We start from the raw sequence: 26,079 nt of genomic DNA on the forward strand, positions 1-26,079 counted from the left end.
AGAGTAATCCATGCTTAAACGCTATGGTCGTGTTCTTATTTGTTCTGCCTTTAAAAGGCATGCTAAAGTACTTGCATATGCAGCACCTTTTGAGTTTAATGAGTGTTGCACGCAAACGTCAGGGATCAGAACTTGCTGCCTAGCCAGCCTTGTAAGTAAGATTTTAAGGATGGAGATACAGTGTGTTGGAAGAGACACTGAGCATTTCTTGTATGCTTTTATCTTGTTTTGGAGAATGAAGTGAGACGAAGGAATGCGCCAAATTTGCATTTCTTTATAGGTTGTTTTGTTCGTGGAGGGAAAAAAAGCTATCTTCGACCCCATTTTAGTCCCGAGATCTGATCAAGAGAGGTCAATAACAAGCCTGCCTCCGGGGCACGAATGGAGCTATTTGTATTGTGATAATATCTGCAGGACCCAGCTGAAACTGGATCCCACTGGCACAGGGACTGTCTTTCATTGTGTAGTTGCTGTTGCAAAAAGTTTGTGCTCCAAACAGACAAGACAAAGGGTGTGAGGGGAAACGACTCAGTGATGGCAGGCTTATCATCCTACCACCGGGCAAAACAGACTTTGAAACAAAGCCCTGCTGTCTTTCCTCAGATCTCTGCCTTCAGAAACTCCTGAGCTTGTGTTCCTGCAACCCGAGCTGCACCTTTAGGTAGAACAGTCCAGAGCCAAACCTTCCAATAGCAGTGTGCCACATTTAGGTCTTGTTGTAAATTCATTTGTGAGTGCTCAGAAGCTCATTCAGGAGTGTGTAGGTGCAGCTGAGGCTCTGAACCCTACTTCAAAACATCTCTTTATATCCTTCCAGCCTGTTAATTATTTTTTTTAATTGACCTGTAGAGACAAATTGTGATCATATATGATTATTATTTTATTTTTTTTGCTGTCACCGAATTGAGAAGGCAGTAAGGCTGACACCAGCTTATTATGTGATGGAGAGCCTTAGGAAACTAACCTTTGCCCTTTGATTACGTGATCTCTAAGCTAATGTTGAAGCACCATCCTTGGCCTGACCCCAGGTGTCAGCAAGAAGCACTCTGTTGTTTGAATGCACGGACCTCGGTCCTCGGGAGTTAACAAGAGGTCACACGAACACTGCTGCCTTGCACAATTAAGGGAGCACGCGGGAAGCTGGGCAAGAGTCTGACATGATAAAATAGTCTCTTTCAATCAGGATGCTGGAATGTATAGTTTGTAAGGTGAAACCTACCCTTAAGGAAAACCTAAACTGGATTTATTCCAGGGTACAGGGGAAGGAAAACGAAGCTTCCTTCTGCCATGACTGCTCAGCTTAGCCTAGCAACTCTTCCATCCTTCCTCTTTTACAAAATGTAGCCTGCAAGCATTTTTACTGTGCTTGGTGATCCACTGGGTCCATCTCAGACACACACCCAGCCCATGTACTGTGGTGTACTGCAGAAAAGTCCTCTGTGCTGGCATCAGCCTCATCTGCAGTGAGCTCTAATAGAGCAAAATTATGTTTATAAAGGCACAGAGTTATTGTTCCAGATTGCTTCAATGCACTGAAGCAATGTTCAGATTAGTAAATCTGCTTACAATTAACCTCCCTGGAGGGAGAGAAAGGAGGAAGGCAGGGAATGCTGGGGAATTACCATGAAGTGGAAAGAATCCAGGTTTTGTGTTCTGTATTTGTGTGTTTTTTTTAAAGCATGCTCAGAAACGTGTGTTGCTTTTTGTCACAGACTTCAAAGTCTTATAACATTTAAATGTCCATGCTTCTCAGAACATATGATTACATTCTGCTACTGAACAATAGATTGAATTGATTTACTTACTTTAATTCTGGTTTAAATCAGCAACCAGGAAACATCAACTTGAAGAACTGGCATGTTTATATTTTCTACTTTATATTCCTCTTTCATTTTCTTCCAGACTCCTTACTGAAGTGCAGTTCCATCTCCAATGAGTTGCTGAGTAGAGAGCTAGTCTGTGTAGCTGCATTTCAGAAGCTCATGCTGATGACCTAATGCAATTTTAACATGCACTAATTAGAGAGCATGGAATCTTCATTTAAGTGCTTTAATTCAGAACTGAAGTGGGGTTTTTTATTTATTTCATTTTTCCCCCAACAGTAAGTACTAGATGTAAGAATTGCTTTGCTATGGGCTAGATTTTTAACTAGATACCTAAATACCATACAGTGGCTGGGGGCTTTTTCAAACATTCCAGAGTAGTTACCTCGCCTGCTGACTCGCGTTGGTTCCTCAAGAGGCACAACTGAAAGATCAGAGTAGAAATCAGAAAACTCTGAATTCTGTTCTGGGACTTCTCTCCAAATGTTACCAGCTCATTAGACTCATTTTTTTCTGTCTCGATAGAAGAAAATGATGACTCTTTTTACTGACCTTGTATTATAAGGTGAGAGATATAAACTGTGAAAATAAATATATATATACTTAAGAATTTGAGTATGCAGATATTGGATGGGGATAATTGTGAAATCAGAGCAAAGCTGGCACAAAGGGTCTTCCTGCTACAAAATGCTGTTTTCTTGTGTCATTCTGTCCTCTGTTAGAGATAACGCACACTTTGCTGTGCTTGATAGCTGAAAATGATTTATATACAATTAATATTCTGTCATAAAGAACTGATTTCCACTTTTTTTCATGCTGTTTCCCATCATTAAAGGAACATCTTTTACTTTCTACATCGATTTCATGTCTTAAAAGAAGCACATTTGCTGTTCCTTTTTTCTCTTCCAAATGGTCTCTCTTCTTCTGCGCTTTAGCCTTTCCTCCTGATTTTGCATGGCTTTCACTTGCCAGCTTTAATGTTTAAAGGAGCAACTCAGGTTGAATGTTATTATTCATAATTTACTCTATGTTCTGTGAAGATGGTTATGTAATAGCAGTAATTGCATCAACTCACCTAATGAGCTTTCCCTCCAGTGCCATGTACAGCAGATTAATAGCCCATGAATTCATTTGCAGCTCGTTGTGTTTCAGAAAAGTATTTCAGGCAGCAATTAATAAACTGCTAAAGAAAATAACGTAAAAAATGATTTTTTTTATTATGTTAACTCTCCAGCTGAACAATTTATTGGCACCTTTCATGATGCGGCTAAGTAAATTCTCTCCTGATTTCTCAAGCAGAGCGTGATTAGTGAACCCTGCTCAAGTCAAGACTGTTGGGTAATTAGTCTGATCTTTATATCCTGAAGTGTTAAGAAGTACAAATAGAGTCCTGAAGTTCTCTTTTCTCTTCTGCTCATTGCCTTTCAGGCATTGCACAAATAGCTGCAACTTTAAATGGTAGCATTCTAGAGCTGCAACATTTTAATTTTTTCTTCCTCACATAGAAAATTGTGTAAGCTAAGAATTGAAGACCCCAGCCAATAAACAACCCTTGGCACCGTTTCTGTGTTTCTTTTTGGCAGCTCCAAACCTCCCAAGTGTTGGAACTGAGCCTGGAGGCAGGAGCAGGGACCTGGAGAGGGGCAGAGGTGCTGCTGTCCCCGGGGAAATTACCCAGGGGTCAGATGCCACTCGGGGGGGAGAGGAGGGGGAGAGCAGAAAGGCATGGAGAGAGGAGGAAGAAAAGGGGACCTCCTGCATTTGATAGTGTCAGAAGGAGCAAGGCAGTCAGAGCAGGCTGGGTGAAGGGCAGCAGCGAGATGCTGGGCTCTGGGGCCACCTCTGTGGGGGGTTCTCTGGGGAGGGGGAAGACAGCATCGTACATGGCCAACAATGACTGCCCTGGAATTACTCTTTCTGTCCTTTTTAAAAAAAATATATATATATATTATTAAATTGACTGTCAAGTTTTTGATGCTTCGCATAATTTCTTGTTCAAAGGAAACAGTTTTTTTTTTCTCCTTCCTTTAATCCAAAGGAAGCACTGGGCCTTGCCGCGTCTTTAAAAGTAATAAAATATATATATCTTAAAACCTTTTCCCTCATTTTGGGCTCTTGAGGACTGAGTAAGCATAAAGGGAATCCCTTCAATAAGCTCACACAGAGATTGATTGCACGTCCTCAGCTGGAAGTTGCATTAAGACTCACTCACTGAGGTATGGCTGCCTCAGTGAACTTGCCGCTGCTCCCGGCGGTCTCTATGACAACATGGACCCTCGCAGAAGTTACCAGATGCTCTCCGCAGCCTTTGTCTGTGCCCGTAAATCCTAATCCTGCGGGACTGTGAGTGTGCACCCTTCTTACCTTCTGCTTAACAAGGTGTTTTATTAAAGTTGTGGCACTTCTGGAGGTAGTGTGCTAACTGCTTTCACTGCGGGACCCAGTAATGCTCTGAAACAGATGCCCCTTAAGAAAAGAAAAGGTGTCAATTAGATGTCAGGAACTTCTGGACTTTATAAATGCCTCTTGATCTTCTTACGGAGGAAGTTCAGCTGAATGACATGGAGACCTTGTATGCATAACTTGTCTGTCAGTATAGGTGAAACTCGGAAATAATTACAGCCAGAGAAAAGCATAAAGCACATACAGTCTAATTTCTTCAAAGCAGCCAGGGCCTACATCTGCTGCACACTCAAGTGAAGTACGTGTTACTATTCAGCAGCTTTATTAAAGCCCTCTGACCTGACTGAACCCTTTCTTACTTTAAAGAGAACACATCTGATCCAAGCTCACAGTCCAGTCATGTCTCTGTTGATATTCAGTTTCTGTGGCAGCCCCATGGCACCTCCTCCAGAGGTCTTTCTCTGTTGTGGGAATGGTTAGCGGCGCTGAAACTTCAGAGTTTTCATTTCACACCTTTGTGTATTTTCACTTCACACGAGGCTGATTATTTCTGTGGTCTTTTTCTGTTATTTCTTGTCCCCCACTTTGGTTTTGGCATGCGTGTGGGGCAGGGGGATGGGGGAGGAAGGTTACTGTAGTGCACTGACTCTGCATTCATTGTAGATGGCCTTTACCACCACTTGAGTTTAGTATCCAAACTGCTGTCATGCAGAAAAAATACTGTGTTATCCTCTCTGCCTTGTGCCAGGCAGTGTTGCTATAAGAGCAGATGGGAAATCTGGAGGTAGTCTGTCCCTGCCCGGCTCATGTGCTCGAAAATGCAGGGCTGAGGCCACGCTTGCTTGGTCATGCAGACATAACGGCTGAGACCCCAATCCCATGACCTCAAAAGCTTTGTTTCAGAGCTTCCATTCTTCCTTTATGCACTCAGTTCACTGCTTCCTATTCCTCATTCAGATCATTTTCTTGTTTGGGGGCATGGGGCATCTTTGATGCATCTCTTTTCCTAATTGCCGTTGTGCCATGCGATTGTGCTTTCTACTGGCACCTTGTGGTTTCTCTGCTGACTGTAGCTGTGCATTTTATTTTTTTTTCTCCCTTTGAATGCTGTTCTTATTTTTGGATGTTGAATCTGACCAAAGGAGAAATGTTGATGAGATAAATATCAGTATGGGAACGAGCAAATTGCCAGTGTCCTGGACCTTGAAGCTAAACATGGCTTATTTGGTTGTCAGGCCAACCTGAAAATGTTATCTGCAATAATCAAGGTTCATGAGAAGTGCCATAAATTGTTCCCAAGAGTTCTGGGAAGACTGAACTGCAGCAACCTATAAGTGCCTGGAGGACTCAGTATGAGAGGAGACACGTGTTTGGCCCTTACACATAGGAGAACGTATGAGAATGCACACATCCTCCTGATGATTTGTATCTGCAAACTTACTCCTCCATTTTCCTGGTGATGCTTTCTCTGGAGATGGTTTTGTTGTAGGATGGTTTTTTCTGTAGACTGAGAAGAAGCAAAGACTGTGCTGACCTCCAAGTGGGAGTGACTCCTGTACTGATAGCATGGAAGATAAAAAGAAGCCACTCGGAAACGAGTAGGCTCTCAAAGACTCATTAAGAAGATCTCTACATAAGTAGATGGGGCCATGGATTTCCCTCTGATGCTGTCAGACTCTTACAGCTTGCTTTCATCCACTCAATGAATTGTTATAGCAGAGGGAGTTTTCCATTGCCATGCCTGTGATAAGCCAGCTGACACATTGCGACTCCTGCTACGGGGATGCTAGCTCTAGGACTGTGCTCTAAAAATAGCCCTGATTTGTTTTCAGTTTGACTTGGTATCACATGCTCAATTTAAAATACATTGGAACAGTTAATCTCCTGTTTCTTAGTGCTCACATGGAAGGTGTACAGAATTTTTTAAAGTTAGATGACGTACACGCTGGAGAAATAACACCGTCTTTATCCTAACTAAAATATCATTCTGCTGTTAATAGTAGCAAAAGAAAGATCATAAGGCACAGGGATGTTCAGTTTCCTTTGGCCCTGAGAAATTTAACAGGAACAGTTTTGCCCCACCTTTATTCTGGTAGTTGTTCACATGTCTACACATTTATGAAAACTCTGAATTTTTAAGTCTTAAAAATTTAAGTCTTAAGTCAAATGTGTGTCAATCACACGGAGGCAGTTCTGAAACTGACTTAAAAAAAAGGTAGCGTAGAGCCTTGCAAGCAGTGCCTAAGGCCAGTGAGCGTTTCATCATCTATGGGATTGTTCTCAGTGTCATTAATCCACAACCAGTTGCTCATCATCGATACAAACTGATTTGGTAGGTAAATGTGAGGAAATTATCTGACCTCTTGAGACATTTATCTGAATTTCAGAGTTAGAGCTGAGTAGAATTCTTCCTTTCCCCTGGCAAAAAAAGTGCAACAAAAAGCAAACATGCTTTTAGTTGGATTACAGGCTTGGTTAGTCATCTGACAGACAGTTTTAATGGAGTCAAAAATACATGCTGGGGAAACATGCTGACCTACTTTTCTTTCTTGCTTTCTTTTTTAAAACTTTTAAGCAAGTGAAATGTTAATTTAAAAACCCCTCATAAAATTGAATTTTGCTGACAGAGCTCACTTGGTAATTAATTTATTTACGCTTCTGCTTCGGGTACGATACGTGCTTTTAGTAACTGGATTTCATCAGGTTGTTTTTGTTTCTGTTAGGGAATTGGGTTACGTTAGAGAAATCCATGTTCTCCCTTTCCAGGACAAAGCCATCAGACTCAAGTTAATGAATGATTTAAGTCAAATCCTCTGAGGGAGGACTTTACGAGCCATTTAAAATGACGGACTAACAAAGCGTGGTACATTTGTATCGTTTTCAGTGCATTATATTTTTAAACATCTTTAGTCTTCAAACTTGAGGGAAGAAGAATCACTGACGTAGTGTTGTGCATTTTGCATTTGGGCTTGTTTTTTACTGCATTAAGTAGGGGGATAAATCTACCTTCAGTGTTTTCTTGTAGTCAGAACTCGATGAATTTAAGCAGTGGAAATTCTTCCCATATGGCACAAAAGTCAGAAAAGAAAGTATTGAATCAAATGGGAAAAATTACTAGTAAGGACAATTTATAAACCTCAGATAGATAGAAACTGAGTGATATCGGAAGATGAGCTTTTTAAGAATACTGCAAGCATGACTGCATCTCTTCTTTAGAAATGAGCACACTTGCAATTAATCAAGTGATGTGGGGTGCCATGTTACGGTGTCTATGGCAAAGGGACGTGCTTCATTCACTGGGCAACAGTGGACGGTTTTGATGAAGAGATCACAGTGCAGCTGAGTGAGAGAGAACATCTTACTTTGGTTTTCTGGTCAGTCTGGAGATGCTATTCTCACTTGTTACCTCTCCTTCTGTTTTAGTCATTAGCAGCTTTAGCAGTGTTGGTCAACCCTGGTACGGGGAGTAGTGCTGCAAATCTCCTGCTTCTCATCTGTTCTGAACAAAGTTCTGGTTTCTTTTCTTTTAACTCCAGCCAGCCAATTACGCTTTGCACTATTTCACGTGTCATGGAAGTGATAATACAGGGGAAGAGATGAGAAAAAATGGAAATTGACAAGAATTGTATGGGTTTATGGGAGTACCATTATGTTCCATAAGAATCCATGAATTACATGTTTTCTGATAGAGCACAATACTTTTAGTCATTTCCATATGTTGTGTACCTTTAGAGTCCTAGTGGCACAGTAAATACAGAAAATTATTTTTCAGAGTTTTAAATATAATATGCTTGTTTGTATGAGAGCTTTCTCTACATACCAAGAAAACTAAAGCTGGTACTGCATAGGTTTTAGACCTTTTGTGGCACACATGCATCAATAGAGGAGGCTTCAGAAGATGAATCAGTGAGCATCCTTCATGATGTTGCACTTTACATGGGCAGCATCCCTCACTGTGTGAGCTGTTCTTCCCATACAAGGATTACCTTACCCCTACTCTGCTTGCCATAACTGCTTCAGGGTGATCACTGCGATGGTTTATTTGGATTTTAGTGGAGAGACAAATGGGGAAGAGCTACTCAGAAAAGTATGACGTCTGAAATTTCATTAAAGAGAAATTTGCTCTGATACAGAATAATTGTTGATACTGGAAGATGGAATATTAAGAGTTTAGTCAATTTTGAATCATTCTCTGATGACACTGACCTACCTTTACTGGGCAGGGAACAAGCCAGAGTACTTGAGCTTCAAATTAGAAATCTCATAAAGATGAGTGAAGAAGACAAGAGCTCAGAGCTTTTGGTGTTGTAGTCCATGTTGTACAGTGTTGTGCCATCTGATCATTCCATTGAGAGCTCAGGGATCAGATTCATGCAGCCCAGAAACAAGTGACACAGAGAACTGTTAATTCGATATAGAACCTTTTGACATCTTCCTTCTACAAGAAGGATGTTCAATTTGCCTCTTTCTGCAATTGAAAGAAAAGCTGAATATATAAGTACTTCTTCACTCTAACACTGATTCTAAGTTGAAACTTCCAGAAAATAATTCTAAATTGAAAAAGATTGTTTTGAAAAGAGATGCAAATAATAATAAAAATGATCAAATAGAGGCAGGAAGATAGCTGTTACTGAGGGAAAGCAACTCCATTATGCTCAACTCTCTACCATAATAAAGTGAAAAGTACACAGGGAGAGAAGGGAATAAGCAGAAATATTTTACTCACTTAAATCTATTGAGGACTGTACTTTAGCGAGAGTCAAAACCTTCTTTTGGCAACTTTTCCTGCTATTTTTTAAGTCAGTTATAACTATTTCATTTGTTTACTAAGAACATTTTTCCTACTAGTATTTGTGCATGGCAAAGCGGGAACATATTCAAAACCATATAGATACACTAGCTGCCTTCCCCAATGATTGCAGGATTAATCCCTTTGAGTTTTGGGGTCTTTTTTCTTGGCTGGGGGGATGAGTTGGGGGGATGACCCTGTGGTTAATGAGCCTTGCAATAATGGATGAGGAACTTTAAAAATACTCCCTAGAAACCAGGAAATGTAGAAAAAGCAAGACAATTAAGGGGAATCATTGGATATTCCAGTCTTAACAGTTCATTATATATTTTTTTTGAACAAGTATTTAATCTAATGCTGTGCGATGGATTAGAAAAGAGGGGGAATCTGGCCTCTTTCTGTTCATAAGTTTAGCTTTTCCCTCCATTGAACATTCACTCAGGGCAAATTGTTTAACTTGAGCTGGTTGGAGGCATTCCAGCACAACAGCACTTTGCTGAAAAATAACACTGTGCTGAATTCCAAAATGCATAGTTGTTAACATCGAGGTTTGTTCAGATTTGCAAAACCTTGAGATGAGTTACAAGGGGGCTGGGATGGATCCTTGTCAGTTCCTGTCCTCCAAGCCGTGCCTCCTGGGCCCAGCCGGACTCATCTGTGACATGTCTGCCGTGCGGCCTGCGGCTCTGAGGCAGTCCCACAGCTGTTCATCAGCTCTTTCATGAAATGATGAAAGCTGTGCTTCTGAAAAGCCCAACTTTCAGTTCATGCTAACCATCAGTGGTTTCCTGGGAGCAATATCCTGAGGACTTCTCCTAAAAAGGCTGTTTAGAAGTCCATCCTTACTGGGAGGAGGTGCCCAACCAGTGTGTGATGAGTCCCATGTTGTTGAAGGAGAGGAAACCAAGGTGTGAGAAGAAATCACCAGTAATGCCAATTAATACTGTGCCACCTCCTGTGAGATGCAAGTTTCTGTCTACTGGGGTCCACCACCCTCATTTAATTAAGGGCTGGCTATGCATCGAGTCCATGCTCCTTACCCAGCCCTTGGCTTCCATTTCAGACATCATCTCGTGTCCAAGTTGCATCCTTTGTTTTCATAGAGAAGTCTGGGAAAACTAGGTCAGTTTATCCAAGTAGAAATTATTATTTTATTGAGTTAACTCTGTGGTGACCTGCCGGCTGTTTGCCTTCTGAAAACAAACTCCCTTGTGTGCAGCAAGGGCTTGTAGTGGAAGCTGCAGAGGCCACATAATCACTTTGATTTCAAATCAACAATAAAAAGGCTTCTTTTTTTAGTATGTTTCTGTTTCCTGGAAACAAGCGTCTGTCTGCCTTGCTCCTTCTATGATCACTAGCTCTGACTGGTCTGGTGTGCTGTGAAAGCACTTAATGTGGAAAGGTTATGTGTTGGCATTACTGGAGATATTTAAAAAAATCTTACAAAGAAATCAGGATTTGGTGTTACTTGACCTTGTCGGGCAGAATTAAGTTCCTTAAGCCAGTAGTTGCTACCATGCCTTCTTTTTTAAGTAATCCAGTCCACTTACTATTTCAGAACTCAACTCCCTGGTAAGAAAGCAATTTATTTTTTTTAAATGCTAGAATAGTTGGAACACATTTTAAAGAACGTCTTTGTCACTGTACATAAAAGATAGAATATATCAAAATAGTCAGTCTGATAATTAGGTGCAGGCATGTGGAGTGATTCATGCCCTAACACGAGTGTCAAAGCAGCTGGGGTTCCTGCAGGTGCGTTGAGGGAATTAGACCCTGTGTTGCCACAATGCTCCTGCCACTACATAAAGCACAAGTGCAGATGTCTGGAGGAGCTGTGTTCATACATGAAAAGCAGCATTTCTGCATGTGAATTATGGATAGAACAGTATTTATTAAACACACAAGCAGCAGCCTTTGCCTACTGCACATTTCTTTTAAGAGTCACAGTAAACCTGGTGCTATCCCAAACTCAGAGGCCCCAGGCACGATGGGTGGCTGAGGGGCAGGAGCAATTTTAGAGCCTCGACTTGCCTGTACAGCATCTCAGAGCAGGCAGCAAGATGTCAATGTTTTGAATTAATTTGTTTACCTGTGTCAGCCGCCAGCTTCAGCCCTGCATTTACGGGAAGCTGGTGACGTGGCCAGCCAAGCACTCCCAGCCCAACACAGCCAGCATGTGTTATTCCCATTGACCAGGGCACATGCTGCAGCTCAAGCTAGCCTTCTACAGAGGGCTGGAGATCCTGTGGCTGGGAGTAAAAAGCGACCCCCTGACCTCAGCCTTAGGTTAAGGTTTCTTACAAAGGACAGGGTAATTAAAAATAAAAATAATAATAAAAATAAATAGCCCTTCTTTAATTTACACCTTTTTTTATTCCAATTGCTCAGCTTTTGGGAAGAAATTCAAAATGCAGTTTTTGAGCGTGCCATTCTGTCATTTTAGCATTTGATGAGACCATACTTTCAGTAATATGACCAAGATATTTTAAGGGCAAGGATTATTAATTAAAAATTAGGCACTGTTTCAGAACAATCTCCATGGGCGGATGCTGGCACATGCCCGCCAGCTGTGCAGGACAGCACGTCCATGTGAGATCTCAACAATATCTTTGTTAGCTGCTCTTCTGGTGTCCTTAGGTCCACCTGGTAAAGTAACGCAGTGCTTCCCTCCTGTCTTATGGTCTCACGCTGCTGGGCTGTCTCCTGGCAGAGCAGGTCATCTGGCAGCAGCAGCCCTGGCAGGGAAGTTGAGTGCTGCCTTCCCCACTACAGAGGCACACCACCTTCCTCAAAGCTTCAAGAGATGAAAATAACCTCCCAATCTTCCTTTTCTTTTTTTTTTTTTTAAGTATCAACAAGCATTTGTCCTTAGGAAAAAAATTCTGTGCGGGTTTTCTGCATTATCTTCAGAGGAATAGGTAAATAGTAGCTGAGCTCTTTGTTTGAGTTTATTATCCCCGGCTTAGTGGGAGGCCGGGGCTGCAAGCTGCCTAGGCTGTAACACAGGCTAGCGCTGTGGTTCAGGACTACAGCTCCCTTCCTCAAAACACATCTGGAACAACTGTTCCTCTGCTTTCATGAGCTCAATTTACGGTTGCACGAGGCAATGTATTCTTTGTGCTTGATGAAATACACAGTGCACGCAAGCCTCTTCAGATGTGTTGTCAGTTGGCAGCTCTCTCGCTAGATGCACCTTTACACAATTGCACAAGTCACCAGGAGGTACGAATGTGAAATTTAGCCTTGAGGGCTAAACAAAGAAATGAAACTTAGCTATGAATGCGGTATTATCCATCTGCAGAAACAGATATTAGATCTGATCTCTCACTACGTTACTGTAGTTTTACACTAATAGGACTCTGCTGAGATCACTGGAGTAGCACAGCTACACAGCTAAGGCAGTAGTGGTGATAAGTTGGGACTGTTATTTTTAATGCTAGTGAATAACACAGGACTGAACCCTTTTTGGGTTCAAATTATATTCACTGCATGAAACCAGCCTTAATGAAAGGTAAAAATGCAGGCGGCACACAGTCTTGGTGTTGCTGCTCATCCTTTTCAGGAGACATTGCTTTGTGTGCTGAGTGGTAATGTACGAGCACAGGGAAAGGGTGCTTCCAGCTCACCTCCTTTTTTAACCCCCAATGGAACTGTAACCTTTTCGTTTACTGTCCATACGATTTGTTTTATCGTGTATAATCAGAAAGCCTAGATGATACAAAGCTGGGAGGAGTGGTTGACACACCAGAAGGCTGTGCTACCGTTCAGCAAGACCTGGACAGGCTGGAAAGTTGGGCAGGGAGGAACCAGATGAGATTTAACAAGAGCAAGGTTAGGGCATGACCTGCTGGAGTGGAGTGTGCCCTTGTGGTCAAGAGTGCCCGTGTTATCTTGGGGTACATTAAAAAGAACCTGGCCAGCAGGTCAAGGGAGGTGATCCTTCCCCTCTCTGCTGCTCTGATGAGGCCACATTTAGAATACTGTGTTCACTTCTGGGATCCTCAGATAAAAAAGATGGGGATCTCCTAGAGGAGTCCAATGAAGGACCACAAATATGGTAAAGGGCCTGGAACATTTCCATTATGAGGAAAGGCTGAGTAAGTTGGGAAGTTCAGCCTGTGGAAAAGAAGGCTGAAGGAGAACCTGATAAATGTTTATAAATATCTAAAGGGAGGTGGAAAACAAATGGACGAGACTAGGCTCTTTTCAGTGGGGTGTAGTGACAGGACAAGAAGCCCAGAAATGAACATAGGAAGTTCCATACAAACATGCAGAGGAACTTCTGTACAGTAAGGATGACAGAGCAGTGGAACAGGCTGCCCAGAGGGGTTGTAAAGTCTCCTTCTATGGAGATGTTCAAGACCTGTCTGGATGTCTACCTGTGAGACGCAGGGAGCCTGCTTTAGCAGGGAGGTTAGCCTCAGTGATCTCTTGAGATTCCTTCCAATGTCTGCAATTTTGTGATTGTGTGTGATTTGTATGATAGCTGAAACTCATTCATTATACTGAATGTGCTTATCATGGAAAACTGTTCTGTCAAAATTGTTGGTGGTGTCAGGAAAGAACTTGCAATTTGACACGATAGGTAGCTTTCCAGTTAAGCTGCAAGCAAATCAAGTACTTTTTGCTCGTGCCTGTTAGGATGAGAAATAAAATAGCTGCAGCACATAGTATGAAGTGCTACAGTCAGGCCAGATAGCGGGCAGAAACACTGCAGTGTCTGGTTTCAGTTTACAGCAGTGCACTTTCCTTGCCATCAGCAATTCTGGATAATGTCCAACAAATTGAATTGATGACATTGTATAACCCAAAGTTCTCCCAGTTGCAAGCCATCCTACTACCATGACTGTCTCATAAGAGAAATTAATGTAATATTTGTAGATGAGTAGACTGGTTTACCTTTTGGTGACCCTAAAGAAAAAAAGGTCAACTTTGGGGTATTTTTACCTGTAATCGGTTATCCATAAAGAGTCAGTGTACCAGACTTCAAGACTGTAGTCAAAAGGGCAGTTGCTTTGTGTAGGTAGCTCAAAAGGGCACTTGAACAGCTAAAATTAGATGTGACAGATTTAATGGCCTCATAGTGACTTCTGACTGAAAGTTCAGATTTTGAAATTGAAATTGAGGAGTTTTTCCTTACCCGGCCTGTGATAAACAACTGTACTTTTTTTTTTCTTCTTTTATTTTTCCTAGTATAGCTCAATAGAAATTTAACGTCAAACTGACTATTTAGAAGTGTTTTTCAACCACTGTGTATGCATATAGTCACTTGAGCTGTAAGGAAGAGAAAGAATGATCACATTGCGTTTGTGACTGTGTGTGTGTTCAGCTAATGTGTTTAGACACCACTGTTCCATAAAAGGTGTCCTGTTCCCCACACTATTTCAGTTTAACTTGCTGCACACATAATTTTATCTAGACAGCTGAAGAAGTTTTGAGTAAATCCATTGGGATTTTGGCAGATGCAAAAGTAGACAGTAACCACAATGATGCTTCATTTCCTTGCATAAGCCCTGCAGGTTTTGGAAAGCTCTCAGGATGGAATGATTGATTCCCAAAACTCCTTCCAATTTGAGCACTGATCAGGGAATGGGATAACTGGCAACATCCAGCAGATGATGCTATTACTCTGCAAAGCCTGTTACAAGTGGCATGGTAGATCTTAATAATTACTTTTACAGTTAGAAAAGGAGGTGAACGATTTTGTGCAGAATACTGGGAGATGGGGCAGGACATGAATGGGAAGGGAATGACACTTGTGTAGATTCATTCTACAGCATCACTAGCTGAATGGCGACACGGTGGGACCTGCCCAGGGAGAAGATCCATCTCACAGATGGGAATTTCTGGCTGTGTTATGTAACCTGTAGGTTATGAGAAATACACACGGAAATGTGTACTGTGACTGATAAATCAGTGGGTATGACTAGCTTATTACTAGCATGTTGCTGGGCCTTCATGGGAAATACTCATGATTTATTTTGCCTGAAATCGTTAGTGCTAGACTTTGGTAGTTCTTTAATCTTCAGCTTCTAGAAGATTCTGGATTATGCTATTTCATGGTGGCAATTCGTTGGTGACATTAAAGCACCCTGAGAATGGAAATCTCAGGGAAAATGCTATCTAAACAGTTTATCATTAAATCTGCAATCATACCTCTCCATCTAGTTTGATTGCAACATGCAGGGAAACTATAAGGGAGGCAAAGGAGTCTGTTTTTGGTTCAGCCCATGATACGCATTTTGCACTGTGTATCCTGTCTCTGACTAAGCTGTTCCACTTATTGTCTCGTCTGCCTACCACACCTGCACGCTTCAAAACACCGTATCTGCTGGTTTTGGTTCACTTACTTGCTGTCTTTCTATCTTCAAGGCTTTTCAGATTTTAAATTTCTCATTTCTGTTTAGGACCTGATTTGTAGGGGGTGTTTCCATTTATACTTATGGAGCCCTGATTTTTATGCTCTATTATGTTGGCCATGTTCTGTAGAACTGGAGCCAGGCACAAAATGACATAGTCAATATACAGGTAGACTTTATTGGTAAATTCATGTGCCTGGAAGCAGTTTTGGTGTTTTTGTTTTGTTTTGTTTTGTTTTCCTATCTGAAGCACTGTAAGGAGCCTTCTCTAGGTTTCCTTCAACATTCAAGCCAAATCAGCATTTACGACCAGATGGGTTTTTTCTTTTGGTTTCAGGTCTTGCAGTGTCAATTCTAGATATGCAAAGTATGACAGTTGTTTTACTTTTCATATATGTCTTAAAAGCAGAAAGAAAGTTGTTTAAGAAGCAAGCAAATATATATATATATATATATATATATATATATATATTTCCATGCCGTTCATTATATATCTTGAAAATGACAGTCAAGTAAAATAGAAGAAAAAGAATACTAATGTCATACCTCTCTGCCGTCTTCAGTGGGTTTTTCTCTCAGCTTATTGTTCTGCACCGTCCTGGCTATTTTGGTACTACATCTGAATTAAATTAGCATTGTTTTTTCTTCAAGAGAGTAGAAACTCCTTTTTTGCTCATTCCATCTACTAATTTTTCAGGGCTGTGACAATAGCAGGTGCCAAATTTCATGTCAAGAATAAAATTTTCAGGCTGATGGAATCCTTGAAACCACAGATCAAGTTTCAGGCCATTTAAATAAAGCTGTAGAGCATCCATTTGTATCATTCGTTCGTATAATGAAATCTGTTCTTTTAACTCAGTTCTTGATATATTAACCCTGCAGTTATCCTCATACATAAATGGGAGATGTGTTGCTTTCGTCGGTTATAATAGGATATAACTGTATAAATCCCCTGTGCATGAATGGAAAAATAGAGCCCCTTAGGCTATAGGTATCAAAGGTCTACCCTACACTTAGAATAGCCTAATAAGGTTATTTTGGAGGCATAGGTAATTACTCATGGACTCCCTATAGCTAGTGATTCATTGTTCGCTGCTGAAACATTTCTACATGAATTATGTTTTAAACAAGCAAATCCTTGGCCTTCTGTTTCACGGGGGGGAAAAAAGGGAACTTAAGGGACAAAAAATCACACCATTTTCCATGTTAAAATACATTGTTTGCTAGTTAAAAGCAAACTGTTATTTGAACCAATTTAGATCCCGTTTCTTGCTGTTTTGAATACGTGTTTCTGAAATTTGCGTTTCGATGAAAATATTATTGTTGTGACTAATTTGATATTTAGAAACGAATGTGGATACAGGATCTCTGTGCTTTGAATAAAACAGTTGGAGTTAACTGTCCCTGGGGAGAGAATCAATCACCGTTGTAGAAGAGGGTGACATTTAAAAAAGAAACTCAGAAGAAAATGTCATGCTTAAAAAATTAGATTTAAACGCACTAGCTCCTGATTGATTTTTATTGCACTCAGACGGATACACTGATTGATTATCAGTCTTACAAATGTTTAGTACCTTTCTCACTTCTCTAATAATCAGAATAATCTAATTTTCAATGTCATTTAAGTTACTGTATTCAAGGTTATAATAGATCATATTTCTAATAAAACATAGCAATTATGTAATGAATAATACAAAGCTTCAAGGCAGAGTTCAGCTTCACCTTCTTCAGGAAAAAAGCCTGCCACCAGTGACTGGAGGAGCCTGCATAGGTGAGGGCAGCATGCAGGATGATGCCCTTTGGGCTCATGGTGCTGTCTCGTGTAGTGGAGCTGAAGGGCCTAATGTCAGAGGTTCCTGGACTGTGCTCAGGGCACGCCTGCCATAACTGAGCAGTATTTCTCAACAGGAAACCAGGGGGCAGGTTTGAAGGCTTCAATGGATGTCCTTGTTCTGTGCCTGGGGGAAAATGGTAGCATGCCAGGTTCTCATGAAATTTCCTTCATGGTTGTTCCTCTGTGCTCCCTTGCTAATTTCGATATGTGTCTGTAGAGAGATACTATCTCACTTAACTCTAGATGTTTTCTTGTGGCAATTGTAGCAGACAGCTAACCTGATCGGTTTCTCTGAATCAGCCACAAAATACGTGATTTTCAATGTAGTTTGTTTTTGTACTCGAAGCTCCTTGGGAGACTGTGTACTTGTAACTGGCTTTGTCCATTAGGAAGAACAGTTTTTAATGTGAAACGTGCATTGCCTCCCATCATTCTCCATATGTCAAAGCTCAACTTTGGCATAAGAATTTGTTTTAAGATAGTTTCCTGTTGTTTTTAAAGACCGAGCAGTTTTGCCTGAAAGAAAACATTATTTCATCTGGAAATCATGACCTAGGAAGGCCAATCCATTTATAACTACCTAGTGCTCTGCATATTTTAATGCTATGTTTGGCTTGCAATTGTATTGCTGTGAAAACATGAATAGGATTCTTATCATTCTGAATTGATGGCATCTCCGTTTGTCAGGCGTTATTGTGTAGTTTTCAAGATGTTTTTTCTGTTCTTTTTCTTATGATGGGGATGGCTTGGAGCTTATACAAGATGGCTGTTAATTCTCATCCTGTGTTAATCCCCTTGTGACAGGAGCAGGCTGTGTAATATTAAAAACAACCTCCTAGATCACCACATGTTAGCAGGTCCCCCATTTCTGCGCCTGCAGCCTGAAGCCATCAGCTCTGGTACTTGGGAGCCTTCTGTGATGTGTAGCGAGCCTGGTTCCTTCTCCTGTTATAGGGTGCTAGGCCTTTGGATTCAAGATTTGCTAAGGTGGCTGTTGGGAGAGATGTTCTTGCATTGTGCCATCAGTTACAGGGAGCACAGTTTATAGAAGGATGATAGGGGATAAACGAGATGCACAGTGTCTGGGGGAAGTCAGGCATTTATCTTGATGGATTAAGTAAGCAGCACTTACTTAAGCATTTTGTGTATTTGACTGAAATGGTCCACAACTGCAAACCTTTTAGAATTAGAAATTTGTAGTAGCTGGAATCTGGATGTCAGGAATTGGGTGTCAGGATGCAAACCTTGTGTGTTTGCACTCTAGAAGCCATGACTGCAAGTCTGAGCATCAATCTCATCATGCACACATGGCACCATTTGCCTGCCATTTCTACCAGCCAGGGCTGCTGGCCTTCTGCAGTGGATCAAATGATGGCTTCCCAAAGTGCCATGAAGCCAGTGGAAGAGCAGCCCCGACAGTGGCAATGGCAGGCAAATGGTGCCATGTGTGGGTGGTGAGGCTGACTCTCCACCTTTGCAGCTGAGCATTGTGCAATTACCGACTTGCTCCCTGTGCTTTGTGGCGCTTCTGAGATTTGTTAGCTTAACAAATAACTTTGAAATGTTTAAGGACGAGAGAAGTGTGGTTTTGCAGGAATGCAAACTAACTGGAAGCACTAGTAGTTGTCAGCACAGGAACAAAAACAGTTAACTGGTACACAAAGCTGTAAAAGGTCACGGGGATCTTTAAGAGGCAAAACAGCAATGGTAGCATTTCAAGTCACGAATCTATTGCTGATTAATCATTATAATACATGAAAGGTACTGTCAAACTATCATCTGGGCATCTGGGGAAGCAAAGGTTATGCAAGCAATTGGAAAAATAGTGTTGTGAGCTGCAGGATCTTTTCCATTGCATATGTTTCTGCCACCTTTGACAAATGGGAGCACAAGAACTCAGCATGCCATAATTTTACCTGATGATACAGAAACTGCCTGAATCTTTTGGGCTAAATACCAGATTCATCTGGTCAAGTGATGAGTGAATTTGCTGGACCTGAAGGCACTGATTTTGAGACCGGGCAATATCCAGCATTACGGCATGCTTGAAATAAACCTGCTCAAGCACAAGCATTGCTGGGTGGTTGCTAAATGAGAGAGCTGGGGTCCTCCAGGAGAAGCTGTTCATGCCTTTCCTGTCCTTAGCTTCACCTACAGCAGACCCTGCTTTTCTTGGAAAATGGCATCCATCCCTCCTACAGCACCCATTCCACACACATTGCTTCAAGCAGAGAAGGGTATTGAAAGCAGTGGGAGACCTAGGGTAAAGGGAGCAGACCATCAGGGGCAGAGAAGAGGCAGCCCCCTAGTTCAACCCCTTCTTTCATCAGACAATGGGGAAGTATTGGAGGGTAGGCACTGGTCTTTAATATGAGGGCATCAGAAAGGGCCTTCACCAACTTACAAAGTCCTGCCAAGGTTTCCTGTAGTTTTCTGGGTGTGGAAATGCCTGTACCAGCATGTGTTGAGATGACATGGAAGCTGTCACGGAAAGACAGATGGGAGCAGACATGCTCAGGCTTGGGCATGTGTCACTCAGCTGTCCAAGCAGTGTTGGGATGTGTGCTGACGTGGCCTACCCACACACACAGGTACACCTTCTTCATTCTCTTTCCCCTCACACGCCTCATTTTTGTTTGGATTTTGTAACTTCCAGTATTTCTCACGGGGCAAGTAAACTTCCATACTGTCCCCTATTGGGAGCTCTTAAATAATGCAGCCATGGAGTCAGAATTTAGTGCCCAAGTAATGAAATTCATAACCTGAGTTTTCCACAACAGCATTAACTGTGACACAGATTCATCTCTTGCATATCATCATTAAAAGGCAATGGAATTGCTTTGGGGATTGATGTGATCATATGCATGTAAAGACCAAGATACCAAAAGGTGTGATTTATGTAATATAAGCATAAGCTGTAATCCAAACCTATTCGAACATGCAGTGTGACAGTTCCTGTTCCCCAAGCAGTGATGGCTTTGGTATTTACTGTGCAAATGTGTGTGTTTATGTGTTTTGATTTAACTCTTTTAAGCGTAGCACTGTCTTAATCCTTTTCTCTCTTTATTATTTTTTGTGTTGAATTATAGATGTAGTTGAATCTGCCTAATAGTTCAACACTGTTGAAATCCTGTATATTTTTGGAGCCTGGGTGTTATATGTCAGATGCACTTTATTGTGTTGTCTTACAGGGAATATAGAAATACCACTAGGTCTGGTGCAGCCTTAGACAAATGTAGAAAACAGAAGTACACATCAAGCAAGAAGATAAATGTTATGTGGTAACTATAATGTTATTGCAAAGACCATCAGAATAACAGAAAAAGCTGACAGTGAGCAAGAACTGTTCTTAGGTCTCAGAACGTGTTAATTCTCCCCTTCTGTCCTTCCTACCCTTCAGTGATTTGTGTCTGCAAAGAGGACAGATCTGGGCCAGTCTGGTGTGAACTGACCAGCAACTGCCTCCCCTTGGCTTTAGAAGGGAAAGGACCTCAGATCTAACCGAAGGAATTGCTGCATGGTGTAGCACAGGAGCAGTGGCTGGAACCCTGCATGAGTTATCTCCTTGTATCTGGGAGCTCTTGGCAGCTGTTCTGAGGACAGGCCTAAAATAATGTGTTTGTCTTCCACGAGGAGTTCAAAGCTATTGAGATAAGTAGTTGCTGAGGCCGCCTGTTAAGCAAATTTGTCAGTCGTAGAAGTATAAGTAAATGGGGCTTTATTACAAAGGCTTATTGCTTTTTGCGGTTGTGTAGGAGTTTACATAATTTTCTGAGGAGCTCTTTTATCTCCTAAGTACAGCAGTGATTAGGATTTACTTCTGGAGTGCAGTGGCAGTTTGGAGCACTCAAGATGTACATGTCAGTCCTGGATGCATTTGTTCTCTGCCTTGAGGTCCAGTGAGCAAGTCGGGCAGGACATTGGCTTTAGGAAAATAGCACAGAACCTTCACAACTGCCTGAAAGGATGCTGTGGCAAGGTGGGGGTCAGCCTCTTCTCCCAGGTAACAGTGACAGGGCAAGAGGTAATGGCCTTAAGTTGTGTCAGAGGAGATTCAGGTTGGATATTAGGAAAGGTTTCTTCTCAGAAAGAGTGATGAAGCATTGTAACAGGCTGCCCAGGGAGTTACCATCCCTGGAGATGTTCAGGAACTGTGTAGGTGTAGCACTGAGGGACATGGGTTAGTGGGCATGCTGGTGATGGGCTGGAGGTTGGACTAGATGATCTTGGGGGTCTTTTCCAACCCTAAGGATTCTATGATTCACAATAAGGCACAACTTTGCCTTTTCTGTCCGCTTTTCTTGGCATCTTTAGAGTCTTTTACTGCAGACATATGAACTGATGGTATTTGAGGTGAGACTTTAATCCATGGAGATGCTCAGCATCCCAGCAAAGCACATAATTGACATCAGTGTGAGGCTGTTCACACAAATGAAGTCAAGTACATCCTTAAAATATTTACCAGAGCAGGGTCAGATTTCTCTCAGTTGGAAAGTCAAACCTTTTCAGTCAGGAAACCAAAGCCATTTGTGCATGAGGTGTGTACCTCATCTACTCATAAAAACATTCAGTGTCCTACCCTTTGTTTTCCAGTGCATGTCTTACATTATTTCTGTAGACACCCCTGACTCTGCTGCTTTTCCCATATTGCGCTTAATTTTCTCTCAGAAACAGTACCCAGAGGAACATTAATCTAGCTGTGTGTCATTCGGTCTTTAATAAATGCTGTAGGTGACGCTGAATCCAAACCTCCTATTCCTGCAGTGTCCTGTATTTACCTGCGTTTTTACCATCTTGTATTTATAGACACAGTGCAAGCATCCACGGAAAATGGGGTACTGTGAAGATGGGCCTGTGGAGCCCACTGAGAAAAGAGCCAGCTGTGGGCTGCTGCTGGTATGGGTAAGAACCAGCAGGTGCAGGCAGGCCATCTTCATGTGTGCCATTCTCCAACCACACCCTAAGAATTTGGGTCTCTGGTCTAATTTTTGGGGTTTTGAGCCCCAGTGAATGTTAGTGCTGTTTTGTTTGTCCAGCAGCGGTTCATCTTTGCAGTGTTTAGTGTCAGTACTGAGTCTTTGGGGAAAAGGACTGATTTGTTTGGCTTTGTTGTAAAGCCTGGTGGGTTCCTCGTGCATCTGGTTACACTTAAAATGTTAGCTTTAACTAACAACAAGCCTCTTGATAAAATTCACAAGTACTGGCAATGCTGCAGACATAGACTTATCTCCTGGGCACATTTTGTAAAATTAAGCTGTTTTCATTAAAAGAACAGAGAGTAGCGTGGTGATGGAGCAGCTGTCATATTTTATTACAAAACACAAATATGTGGGAAATCAATTACAGAACGAATGCAGCACAATGCATATTTCCAGTAATCCCCCGCAGCCCGGGGAAGGTAGAAGGCTGATCCGAGGGCAGGAGCAGATGGCAAGCGACTTTAAGATAGCTTCACCGCAGTTTTTCCTCTTTCAAGTGTTTGTGCTTCTCCTTTGATCTTCAGAGCTTGAGTTCATTGCATTTCATCTTTTTTTTTTTCATTGGCTGTTTTCAAATTTAACTTTCCCCTTAAATAATTTTTTTCTTGGCAGAGTTTGTATGAAGTATTGGGGTTTGTTATATTCCATATTATGAAATCTAAAAAGAGAAACCATCGCTGTCTTCATTTAGCGCAGTTCACATCCAGTGAAATACCAGCTACATCGCTGCAGAGAATTTCTCCATTCACCACATTCACCGTGCACAACTGTAATGCTACAGTGAAAAAAATCACGCCTCACAGAGTTAATGAGAGACTCTGAATGCATGTGGAGTTGTGGTAGACTCTCTTGGAGGGCAGGTGCTGTGGGGCTGTGATAGCACACCCACAGCAACAACCTATGGAAGTCAGTTTGGTTTCATCACTATTCCATTAAGTTCTGTTCTTATGGATAAATAATTAAGCTTGTGTAAGTATTCTCTGTGAATATAATGTTTCATCTCCGCTTAAAATAATTTACGCTTAAAGTAAAACAAAATACCTTGCGGTGTTTTGAAGCAGAGCAACAAGCACAGCATGGGGTGATCTGAATCTTCTGTGCCTGTTTTTTTCCACAGCTGTCAGAAATGATAGGAACAAAAAGAAGAAGGAACCTACAAAGCAGGAGTCCACAGAAAGCTATGAAATGACAGCAGAGCTGGATGATCTCACTGAGAAGATCCGAAAAGCTCACCAGGAAACCTTCCCCTCGCTCTGCCAGCTGGGAAAATACACTACGGTAAGTACGATTTGGAGGAAATATATTCTGGAGACTGGCGGATGATGTGAATTTTGTACTGGAGGCTTTAGGTGGTTGAAAAAGATGCAGAAGTCTATTGGCTCTTTGAGTCTCCATAGCCAGGAAGAAACTGCATACGTGCACAGAAATATGTGCTCTTAACTGTAAAGCATTACTTAGCAGCGTTATGAGAGACTGAAAGCCTAATCCAGCAAAGAGACAAGTGTGGTGTCCACCAGTGAATTACATACCAGAATTCATTAGAAATGTGTTGGTCTCCAAAAATGTGCTCTCTGCTTCGGTGTCAGCAGTTTACAGCATTGCAGGTGTGGAGTTGCTGCTAGTGACGGTCCCAAAGCTACCATGGTCAAAGAAAATAGAAAATGTCAAAATAAGCCAGTTTTCAAAATGCTCATTTTACACTTTATTTCTCTTCTAGTCTACAGAAATACTACAGAGCAGCAAATGCTTCTGCTGCTTTTTAGAAGTGAAAAAACAGCCTTAAGTCAAGAAGTAGGAACTTCTCTAGAGGGCAGTTTCTGGAAGTATGTTTCTTTTTTTAATACATATACGAGAGGAAATCCAATGTCAAGTTTGCCAGTGCAGTGCAGAAAGAGACACTGAAAACTAAAGGTTAGGTAGTATTTAGAGCCTGATCAGCTGATGAATAACTTTGTTGGGTCTGGACTGGCTGCCAGACATAGCAGTACTGGCTGATACAAAGAGATGCGCAAAACATCCTCCTGTAAAGAGGCTGGGAGTGGCATGGCTGGGCCGAGGAGCTGCCTTCCTCCATGGTTCTCTGCCCCAGTTGGGCACCTGGAACAGAGACCTGTCATCCTGGTGCAATTTGTCACTGGATTGCTCTCTGTTTTGAGTACATGCTCTATTCCTGAAACAAAGATTAAGCTTCTCAAATTGTAATTTAGGCAAATCCATGCATGGCATGAGAGTGTTCAGTGAGCAGGGTGCCGCTTTGTGGCATACTTGCCTCTGAACTATTTGCAGTGTTCAAAACTCTATGATCTCAGTCTAAGATCTTGTATTTAAGTCCCAGAAAAGCAAGCATATATGTTGTGCTGTTAGAATAGAGCATATTTTCCATGTCACTGAAAGTATTTTCACAAGCATTTTTCACATTTAATTCTGAGACCTGCATAAAATTGTTAGTACTGGGGAAGTCATCTGTCCTCTGCATGCTCCTCTGGTGTTTTCTCTGCTTGCATTAGACGTAGTCAAAACAATCCTTGTAGGCATGCTGATAAATACTACTGCAGTAGGCAAGCACAGCCAGCCCCCTGGGGACGAGTGCAGCATGCGAGGCTGGAAGCTCAAAAACAACCAGCTGGTGATGTAACTAAAGGCAGGGCTGGAGGCTGTGGGATTCATAGTGTGTCTTTTCAGGGAAATTCCTGGGTTAATGCCTTCCACCCCTCCCCGCAGTACGTGTGGTTGTGTCCCCAACTTGAAGGGAATAAAATCTTCCAGGCGGGCTCTCACACTTCTACTAATGCAAGAGCACTTCTGAACAAGTGTGAAAGATCTTCACAGTTCAAAGACAGTGAGTTTATGCCTTGCAGAAGAGGTGATCGGATGTCTGCAGCTGGGACACGTAGCCAGACTGGTATGCATGCCAGAGTTTATTGCTCGCAGGCTGCGTTGCAAATGACTTGGCTATCCCAGAATAATGTATCGGTATACCTCCAAATGTGAACGTTTTGTTACAAACCTTTGTGTTACCTCTGCATTAGAAAAGTGCATTGCAGCTGGTGTGTTGATATTTAGTACTGGTAACTGTCCAAGTTCCCAACGGATGAAAGATAAACCTGGGCACCTATGTGCCTGCGTGGATCAGAGGCTTAAGTTTCGTTAATACTTTAGTTGTTGAAATGATACAAATGGAAACTGGAAAAGGTATTGTTGGATATCATGCTGTTGATGCCTTCACAGAATCACAGAATTGTAGGGGTTGGAAGGGACCTCTAGAGATCATCGAGTCCAACCCCCCATTCTTTCTTGGGTTGCTGCTGAAGCTGGTGGTGTGCTGATGTCCTCAGAGAAGAATCAGAGCTTGTACTGAGGGCACCTGGATTTCAGAAATGGGCAAATCTGAGCCATTGAGGGGTCCTGAGTTGCCCCAAACTGACTATGCTGACTCTGAGACTGAATATCTGTCTCAGGATGGGACAACTTGGAGAAAGAGAAGTCTTTCTTTTGTAGCTGATATTTCAGAAGCTTGTAACAATTAGCTGCGCGTGGCTAAAGTCCCTGCTTCTTTGTCATGGTTTGCAACAATTCAAGTCCCAATAACAAAATTATACTGCAAGGGTTATTTCTGGCTTACCTTGAATCTCGAGAGCTCTACATCTTCCCGTATCAAAGCTGTGTCAAAGCAGACAGTGGTGGTGCTAAATACTAACTGTCTTCTGGCTTTGTTCTCATAATCTCTTTGTAAAATGGGAAGTACTTAAATCTCTCATCCAACTAAGGTCTGGTGACCACTCCAGCATTTTAGATAGAAGTTTAGTGTAACATCTCATTTGTGAGAGCTGTCTTTGCAGGGCTTTGAAAGGCACAGAGTACAGCTCTCCATCATATGCCTGCACCCAAGAAA

At 41.9% G+C, this 26,079-nt stretch overlaps 1 protein-coding gene across 9 annotated transcripts in view; it reads left to right on the plus strand.

The window, feature by feature from the left end:
- The window catches only part of RARB (retinoic acid receptor beta), a 317,775-nt gene that overhangs the window by 275,601 nt on the left and 16,095 nt on the right, over positions 1-26,079 (plus strand). For all 9 annotated transcript variants that reach the window (XM_072327968.1, XM_072327970.1, XM_072327969.1 and 6 more), the window contains one exon: positions 23,305-23,465. In XM_072327968.1, the coding sequence (XP_072184069.1) occupies positions 23,305-23,465 (161 nt within the window). The remainder of the gene's footprint in view (positions 1-23,304; positions 23,466-26,079) is intronic.

Source organism: Excalfactoria chinensis, chromosome 2 (genome assembly GCF_039878825.1).
Source record: "Excalfactoria chinensis isolate bCotChi1 chromosome 2, bCotChi1.hap2, whole genome shotgun sequence".
Taxonomy (NCBI): domain Eukaryota; kingdom Metazoa; phylum Chordata; class Aves; order Galliformes; family Phasianidae; genus Excalfactoria; species Excalfactoria chinensis.